At 32.3% G+C, this 10,199-nt stretch overlaps 1 protein-coding gene across 1 annotated transcript; it reads right to left on the reverse strand.

Moving 5' to 3' along the window:
* Positions 1-2,113: 2,113 nt before the first annotated feature.
* LOC129292410 (probable 3-hydroxyisobutyryl-CoA hydrolase 3) lies at positions 2,114-7,075 on the reverse strand. Its single transcript, XM_054929966.1, has 13 exons — positions 7,039-7,075; positions 6,518-6,586; positions 6,296-6,359; positions 6,134-6,213; positions 5,945-6,028; positions 5,742-5,826; positions 5,179-5,264; positions 3,295-3,416; positions 3,114-3,174; positions 2,890-2,991; positions 2,700-2,801; positions 2,368-2,409; positions 2,114-2,239 (listed from the first exon to the last, which is right to left on the reverse strand). The coding sequence occupies exons 1-13, from the start codon at positions 7,039-7,041 to the stop codon at positions 2,114-2,116; spliced, it is 1,026 nt and encodes a 341-aa protein (XP_054785941.1). The 5' UTR covers positions 7,042-7,075.
* Between the last annotated feature and the right edge of the window lie 3,124 nt (positions 7,076-10,199).

The raw sequence follows: 10,199 nt of genomic DNA on the forward strand, positions 1-10,199 counted from the left end.
CCTATCACTGCAGTACAAGCAATCCATACAATAGCTTAAAAAAGAGAAATTGGATTTCATTGAAAGATGTAACAGCTTAGTTACTTGCCAAGATTAACAAAGAAATACTCGAAGGTTGAACAAACTAAACATCTTCTCTCAGTAAACACTTCAGCCAGTGGGAGATAATCTAATTCTCTAACAAAATCCCCATGATTGTTGCTCAAACCATCAATACCAACTAGCAATTTCTCATTTGCATCATCCAAACATTTACTATTATGACTGCAATCAGAATGCCCAAGGCAAAAGAGACTATGCCCTCGACAAATCAAGTCATTTCCAAACAAATTCAACTCAAATTGTTCCATAGCAATATAAATGCGTTGCCCATAGTTAGAAGGAACCCGTCTCAAATCATCCATAACTCTGCCAGCAAAAGATTTAAACAAACTCACAATAACAAAGTAAAGGCAAAACCACAAGAGAATTTAATCCTGATCAAAGAAATACTCTTCAAATCAGGTAAAATGTAATGTGGGCTGAGAGTAATTCAAGTGAAGACTCAAACTCAGTGCCATACTTTAAATCATTAAAAATATTTAGCCATCCATCTCCACCAACAGATTCATGTGTCTAGATAAAGGTACCCAAGCAAATCATGAAGGACAAATCAAATTAGAGTGAGAATTTGCCGGCAATGATTTTCAAGAAACATCAAGAAAGTATACAAGGAAAAAGTACACCAATAAAAGAGCCAAAAAAAACTAAATTAAACCTATCAAATAAGTCCTGCATAGCAAAATCAGAGACCCCCAACCTCATATTGTTCATCCCAAATTGAGTATCTTGGAGGAGATTATTCCATGACTAGACTAACGCAATCTCAAGAATGCTCATCATCTTCATTACCAAAGACATTGAGGAAGCCAAGCACTCCATCAATGACATAGACTATGTTTTCATTCACACATCACTGAACCAGAAGGCACCCATCGTAAGTCACCAACACCACCGCTATAGACAAGACTAGCAATCCAGAATCGATTAACCATGGCTGACGATCGATTCCCTTCTCCTGTGCCACAGATTCATATTCAAGTCCCGTTGACATTTCTACATTCATCGCTTCAATCATCAAACCCATTATCATCAGATATACCATTTTCCCCATGGGCATGGCCGTAGAAAAAAAAACATCCCAATCTTGATTGCACAACTACGACCTCCATTAGTGTCGAAGCCGCTGAACCTATCACCCACAAAACCACCTTCCGGAAACACCGTACCCTCATCAACCAACGTCCCCAACACACGCACACCCTCTACCACACCACTCCCGGCAATCGCCACGGAGAAGAGTAGCAAAGATCACTGCTACCAAGAGAAGAGGAAACCCTCCCTAAGGAAGAGACCCTTGCAAAGGAGAGGGAAACCCTAGAGGTTTCAGAGAGACACATTGCCCTCAGCCAAAAAGCCGTTTCGAAACATTAATTAGTTCATTGCTATTTCAAAATTGAAGCAAATGCATGAAGTATGAAATGGAGAAGGTAGATGAGCTACCTTTGACTTGTCAGTGATGAAAGGAGAAGGTAGATGAGCAACCATTGATTTGCCTGTCATAACTCCTACGTTTTCTTTCCCACACAGTAGTATAAATAGGGCCCCTTATTGTTGTTGAAAGACATAATAAACCGGTATCCTTCAAAAAGTTGTTTTCTTTCCAGTTTCTATACCAAAGTGTCTCATAATTATTATATATTTTGTCTCCGATGATATTAATAGGGGCAGAAGATGAGGATTATACTCTCCATCTTGGGATCCTACTGTATATATTAATGGAATTAGTATGTTTTTATTTATTTTTTGCTTTCGTACACATTTCTTTATGTTGCTGTTTATATAAATGATGATGAAAATTTGTCTCCCACAAAACAAGAACAGTAAAAAATTGAAAGTTCAGGGATTGAAATCAAAACCACCTAACTCCTCTCGTTTATTATTAAATGAAAATCTTTCACCCCAAGAACTGAATTAAAGATTTAAATATCCCAAATTACTAATTAACATTATTTTAATTTACCACACTTGATTACAATTTATGACTGGTGCTTAACAACATATAATAATATATCTATAGCTTGCTGGGAATGTTGGATCTATGAGGAAGTTGCAGACGCTCCCAATTCTCATTTTCAACCATCCTTAAGTATTGATTCACGATCTCTTCGCTAACCAGCTCCAGCTTTGAAGGATCCCACTAATCAAAACACACAGACCCAAATAAATAAATAAATAAACAGGCAAAAAAAAATATTTATAGTTTTCGAGAGAATCACTTAAATTACGAAAAGTCGAGGTAATAGAATAAGAGATGCTATCGTTTACCATCGGCTTTTTGTCTTTATCAAATAGCTTTGCTCTTGTGCCCTGTGAAATGAAAAAATTACAGCCAGTGTATAGTATTTATAAGACACATGAAAAAAATATCCATCCTATTGTATAATGTAAAAAAAACAAAACACGTATCTAGATATGATGAAAAAAGTTGGAGTCATAAATATGTTTTATCCAAAAGTATTACTCTATTTTGCTTAATGGGATAAAGAATAAGCGATAAATTTATTGCCGTTAAAATTATGCATTTTTTGGTAAATAAAAATTATACATTTAGCAAATATATATATAAGTAAAATAATTGTGTTTGTTCTAGTGCTGACCTCATAGAAATCATTGCTGACAGTTCTTAGTATAAAATGGGAGCCAATATTGTAATCTCGACAAAGGCATTGTTCAATGCTTTGCACTCTGCCTTCTCTCACCTGATCAAATTCAAATTAATTCATTTCATTATCTCAACAATTTAATGTCCCAAATTATTTTTAATTTGTGATAACATTATATACTTACAGATCTTAGCCATATCTTGAGGCTTGAAGGACAAGACGTACGAACGTAACTTAACGCATCGGTGATCCACTCCACTGCTCCATTAACTTCTATTTCTTTCTCCTGTGAAATTTTTGTGTCATATCATCCAAACAAGACATTCTTATTCTTAGCCAAGTAATTCAAATTTCAATTTTTTTTTCTGAGAAAAAAGAATAACAAGTTCAACCATATAGGAGACATACCAAGGACAGTACAATTTCCTCAACAGTTCCTTTTGAGAAACATTTGTTAATGGTGTCAAGTCTGTTTTGTTTGTGAATGCGAGAAAAACAAGTGGAAGACAATGCGTGTTAAATCTAATTAATTAAGAAAAGATGCATGCATAAAATTAGAGAATATATAACCACAAAATTAATTAATTACCTGGTAAGGGGGCTCTCTTCCTTCAAAAATGCTACTTCTGTAAATTTATTTATTACTGCAGCAATTGTTGATTTGTCTGATGTTGTGATAGATTGCAGGGCATTTTTCAGCAAGTCTAGCTTCTATTGCAGGGAGCAAAGTGAGGTAAAATTTACCAATTAATACATCATCATAGTCACCACTATAGTTAATTTGTAGCTACGGAAGAGCTTCTCTTTAAGCCCGGCCTTCATTTGTGTGTGTGTGTGTGTGTTAAGTACGTGCAAGATCTCCAAAAGTGTCTCAAGATGGAAAGATATAAATATATGGAGGGGAGCAGTTTTAGTGATGATAAGCGCCAATCTGGACTATCCATATTTGATACAATTAAATTTAAAAAAATTAATCTTTTAATGCTTCAATTTTTAACTCACTTATAACTCAATACCTCAACTATAACTCAGTCACTCAGCTATAACTCGATATGACTGATCAGTCCCTCAACTTTTGACTTACTTATGACTTGGTTCTTATTTTTCAAAAAAAAATTTAAATTATCCTTATCAAATAAGAGAGATAAAAGAAATGCTCATATCTTACTCTAAAATACCCTCCTCTTACTCTTTGATATGGGATCTAAGCTAATATAAAAAAAATATAGAGAAAAAAAAATTGAGGGACTAATTCATAGGCGTGTCAAAAATTGAGAAATTGAGTCATAAGTGAGTCAAAAGTTGAGGTATTAAATCGCAACAAGTCATAATTAGGTAACCGAGTTATAAGTTAGTTAAAAGTTGAAACACTAAAAAATTAATTATTTTTCCTTAAATTTATTTGTATATATTTTTATATTATTATTATTTTAATATGTGCAGGTTAAATTAAAAAAAATTAACTATGAGTTATTAAAATCAGTTCTAATATCCAAATCACACTATAGAATTATGGTGCTTGTTACTATGATGAGTCCCAAAACTTGACTTATGGAGGTATGAATTTTGATAAATTGGTATTAGGATTAAAGTTGCGATTAGGATTTTAAATGTACGTTTGGCATAGGGTAATATTTGGATGGAATGCTTGCATTAGAAATCATCAAAATATTATAATGCCCTTATCATTGACCAAAAAAAAAAAAGCCATGACCTAGAAAAAGAGGATGAACAGATCGCGAAATTTGTTGCCTGAAGCCACTGTCCATCACCTAAAGTCAATTCTCTCCTCACAAGCCCGTCCATCCGTCCGTCGCCTGAAGCCACCGTGAAGTCCATTATGCCCATCCTATCTCTCCGTCCTTCGATTCGTTAAAGCTCGTCTGTCATGTCACCGAGCTTAGAACCCAGCAATAGTGAACTCGAACCTGCGACTTACTGTGGAAATCGATGGTGGAAAGAAGATGAACCCAGATCTAGCAAATAATGACTCGAACCCATTAATGCCAAACTCGAACTCGAATCAGCGTCGTCGAAAGCACAGTGTAGTCTAGGGGCACAACGTCGTTGAACCCAGATATCTCTATTGTTTTCAATCTTGGGGCACAGCATCGCTGTGGATGGTAGAGGTGGAGACGCCAGCGTCACAGTAAATGGCATAGGTGGAGGTTGGAGATGACTCGGATGAGGCAGTGCGTAGTGTAAAGGGCAATTTGGTCTAAAAAATTGTAATCCTAGGATTGATTTTTAAATACCAAGAGAAGGTGGTACTAGGCATTCCTATCTATATGGGATTGTGCTTGATAATAAATTTGCCATTCTCACCTAACAAACATAAAACCTCGGTATTACCCAATCCCACTTTAGGCCCACTTGTGAGTCTTCAACTAGTCTAATACCGGTCTTCACTAGGACGATCTTGTACGTGTATATATGGAGAAAATCCTAAAACACGTAGAATGAAGAGACATACCTTGGAAGGAACAAAATGAGTAGCAAGGCCACATTCAACCATTTCGGCTCCATTCAAACGTCTTCCTGTTAATCCCAAGTACTCGCCTATGTAATATAGTGCACATATCACAATCAGTAACAACTAAAACAAGTAGGGCTAATAATAGTTTTGGCTGATTTTCATCCTAATATCATACTTCATCTATCCCAAATTATAAGACAATTTAAGATAAAATTATGCATAATACTAATAATAAAATACAATAATTACACTTTACAAACTTTTTTCAAAATAAAACTATAAACTTTTAAAAATACCTTTATATATTTAATCATTAAGTTACAATGTCATTTCAATTTTCTATTCATTTAAAAAATAATATTGAAAGAGTATTATTAATAAAACCTCAGTTTTCTCATATTGTTTTATACTTTGAAGCAAAAGTTTTCTCCATAATTATCTTACAATTTGGGATGGGGGGCAAGTACTCAAGTTTTATTTGGCTTCTCTAGTTAGAAGCCAAACGTTTTAATCCATATTAATGAAGATATCCAAGTGAACAAGTGACATCCGACTATTACCAAAATGGCCTGGAAGCCTTGACAGAAAGTAAGAAGCACCCACATCTGGAAAGAGTCCTATAGATGCCTCTGGCATTGCAAAAACCTACGAAATAATTGATACAGAGAAGTTGACATTCCATGTCATTTACGAACTCCCAAACTAACAAAGTCCAATTAATGACCTCAAATATGAACTTTAACGTTAAGAAGATGAAACATACAGCTTTTTCAGTGACAATCCTGAAGGTTGTGTTCATGGAGAGACCAGCTCCTGCTCCCATAACCGCTCCATTAATCAAAGACACCTTCCATTATTTATTTTGCATAAACAATTCATATTTCATTCCCACATTCAATTGAACAGTCATTCTTTAAACTTAGAAAATAATTTTGGTGTTGGCAAAGCTCACCACAGGTTGTTTGTAGGTCGCTATCAAATAGTTGAGTGTGAGAAGTTTCTTATAAAAAGGAATAGTGAAAGACCAGTGACCTGATTCCATTCAGCAGATGATACACATGTCAGTCCCCAATGTCTCCGTTTTATTTTATTATTTCATTTGTTTTAACTCTACCTGCAATTGATGAAGCAATTACTGATATCAGATCACCACCGGTACAGAATGCTTTTCCATTAGCCTGCAACGTTTGAAAAAACATAAACAATCAATTATAACTACAACAATTCATTTATTATAATAGGTCTAGCTTAATTGTCTGTACAATATTAAGAAGTCAATAATACATAAGGGGAAATGCATATATAATTGTACTTGGATTTTCTGCTGCTCATTTACCTTCAAAATGACCAGTTTAACTGATGGGTCATTCTCATACAATATCAATTTCTGTGTCATCTGACAAATCTGCAAAAAAAAAAAAAGAAAAGAAAGAAAAAAGGTATAAGAAGTAAACAGGTAACTTCAAAAAATTAATTTATTTAGGGGTTCAGACCCAAGCCTATGACTACTGTTCTCCAAAATGGTTCCTACCAGTTAAGTTTCTGTATAGAAAAATTTTGCAAGTTCATGGAAAAGAGGGCATTTTTTAATTAAATTTAATCTTAAATAGAAATTTGCAATTTTCTTAAAATGATCGCTTCTAAAGAATGATTAGATATATTCGACAATGTTAAGACTATATTGTCTGCCAAAGTTAACAGGTCAGATCTCAATGAAGTTGCTAGCTTATGGAAACGGTAAATTTGCGATCCTAAGATTTATGAAGGTTTATAATGAAGGAAATTTACGCAAAATTCAAAAAACAGAACATAATCAATTGAGAGAAAATATAATAAGTGATGAAGGTTTGAACTCACCATTTCGTGATTAAGGCTATTCAGCTTGTGAGGCCTATTTAGTATCACTTCCTTCACACTCGGATTTCCGGCGAAAAGCACCTAAAAGACGGTCATGGTATGTATATTCCAAATTATTAAAGTGGATAAGACTGTGTGTTTGGAGATAATCTAAAATAAGGGGAAATTGGTATAAAGGACCAAAAGTAAACTTATTTGGCAGAGAGGACCGTCCAAGTAGAAACCTTAAAGATACATTCACTAAAAAAAATTGATTTTTAATAGTGACTTTTAAAAATTGCTGCTGAGAACTTTTGGTGGTGACAAAAGGTCTTCACAATGTTGCCACAAAAGCTTCTATCACTGATTCTATAAGCAGCAACTATAATATTGAAAAGACCATGCATGTTCTAAGTTCTAAGTAATTGTATATAGTTTTCAGAAATAGAAAAAAAAAGATGAAGATTATGTAGAAGAAGGAAATACCTGGTTTATTTCACTGACAAAGCTTAATCTCAGAGCCATTGCAGGAAATGATACGCAGATATAATTAACAGAACATGCTTGATATCTATATATTTATACATATACAGATATAATGCTAAAAGACACAACTTTGTAAGGGGAGGTGAAGATGCGCAACGTGGAACTTGTGCCCCATGAAACACATGGAATTGCCACTATTACAAGTTGAGATGAGCCTCTTGAGGTTTAAGTCAACTGGTTTCGTTTTGAACTCCTTTGGAATAGCTAGCTAGATCATATATATATATATATATATATATCAAGAAAGTGGTTGTACAAGTAAGCAGCATATATAGAAACCAACTTTCACCAACAAACAATAAAGGAAAGGAAAGGAAAGGAAACAGAAGAAAAGGGAAAAAAAATTAAAAATGACATTGAGAGACCACTTTAGAAAGGTACATTATAGGGACCACCAACTCATCAAATTACCGAGAAGGAACAAGGTTTTCTTTTTTAAAAAAAAAAGTAAAGAAAAGAAAACGCCCTTAAAGTGGTCGACAACATATATCTCGGTTGTAACTTTTTGAAGTATATAAAAACTAAGGCTTGTGTCTGAAAAAATAAAAGATCAATTGAATTGTATTAAAAAATTACAACCAATTTGTAACTCATGTTTTAAAATTTTCTTTATTTTCTAATATTTACAATTGAATTTTTGAAATTTATTGCAGCTGACTTTCTGAGATTTCCAATTGAGCTATCGTTACCAATTATGCATATGAAGGCATTTTTTTGTCGATTTACTGTTTTTTTTTTAAATAGTCCAGATCCTTATCTACAATGTTAACAATCGACGTGGTCCTTAATAGTGCAACTAATGTGCTAAGTACAGTAATCTATAAATGCCATTGTTTAAAAAAAGAAAGAAACTAAGAAGTGATCGGAATTAAGATGAAGATGAAGCCTAAAATGGTAAAGGTGGGATCCATATGAGGTAGAGATAGGGGTGAGTATCGGTCGGTTCGATTCGGTTCAATCCCAAAATATGCAAAATCAATCAATCGAATAACACTAAAAATGAAAACCAAATCGAATCGAACAAATCAATTAAACTGAATAAGGACTAAACTGAAATTTGATAATTCGGTACGGTCGGTTAATTCAATTTTTTAGTTTTATATTGGACTATTGAAATTGGGCTCATTTTTTTAAATATTAAAACAAACAACACTATAAAATTGAGCTTTTTTTTCTATTTGTTTTTTTTAATGAGCCCATTTTAATTACACTCATATGATATAAAGTCCAAATATTATAAAGGCATGAATAATCAAATAAACAACCACAAATAAACACCGATGATCAAATAATGGCCCCATAATTCAGTTAGAATACCATAATCCAGTCACAACACCACCTGATAAAAGTGACTAACTGAAATAGAGGTTCAAGTGATATTATTATTTTTTATTCTTTATTACAATAAAAAATAAAATAATTTATAAATTAAATATAATTTAAAAATTAATAAATTATATATAATTCAGTCGGTTCGGTCTATTCGATTTTAAATTTTATTAATCAAATCGAACCGATCAACTAAAATATTTAAAATAAAAAAACTGAATGGAACTGAAAAATTAAATAGACCGAATTAAATAGACAAAATTCAATTCGATTCGGTTTGATTTTTTATTTTGATTCAGTTTTGCTCACCTCTGGGCAGAGGGCATATTTATGACAATTCCTTGAGATGGCATGCGAAGCATATGTCTCTTTCGTTGGCCTTCTTGTCTCCCCATATTTATGATCTTTCTTTATTACCAAATTAAAATAGCTTTATTTGTTTCAAAAATTTTCTACAATTGATGCTTCAACAAACAACCTAGATGCCAAAGGCCTTGAGTTCCAACTAGGTAATCCCTCCATCACAAATTATAAAACATTTTTGAAAGAAATTTAGCGTCTTAAAATATAAGACACTTTGACAAAAATAAAATTTTATTAATAATATTTTTCTAATATTATCATTCCTGTAATGGAGGGCATTTTTAAAATTTTGTATTTGTCTTGAAAATACAAGCTTGTAAAGTTTATTTAATTAACTTTATTAATATATATAATTTTATCTAGAGTAAAATACATTGACATATCCTCTATTTTACTTTAATTACAGATACATTCCTACTATTTTAAAAACCTATACAAACATGCCATAGAATCAATAATCACAAAATACAAACCTCCCTTCTACTTTAAAGATTTCATTTCCATCCACCTAAATTGTTAGTAGATTGTTAAGTCATATTTATTGGAACAAAATACCATTTTTAAACATAAATGATACCTGAAAATCATTTAAAATACCAAAAAAATAATGCATATAATTTCTTTTACTTTTTTATTTATATTTTATTTTATTTATGTAAAATTATTCATTTATTATTTAAAAAGATATATATATAAATTGTCTAAGATAATATTTCAAAAACATATGTAAAATACTTTATTAAATAGGCATTCAATATAAGAAGATAGAAATTAGTTAATATAATTTATGTTTATTTTATGTAAATTTTATCAATTTAAAGTTCATTAAATTTTGGAGAGAAAGCATACAATTCAATTTTAAGGACAAATTAGTAATTATAAATTTTTCAACATAATTAAAAGGAAAACATTAAATATTTTAGAATATTTAACGGAATATTTTT

Source organism: Prosopis cineraria, unplaced genomic scaffold, assembly GCF_029017545.1.
Source record: "Prosopis cineraria cultivar Desert tree isolate PC_DT_omini unplaced genomic scaffold, ASM2901754v1 PC14, whole genome shotgun sequence".
NCBI lineage: Eukaryota > Viridiplantae > Streptophyta > Magnoliopsida > Fabales > Fabaceae > Prosopis > Prosopis cineraria.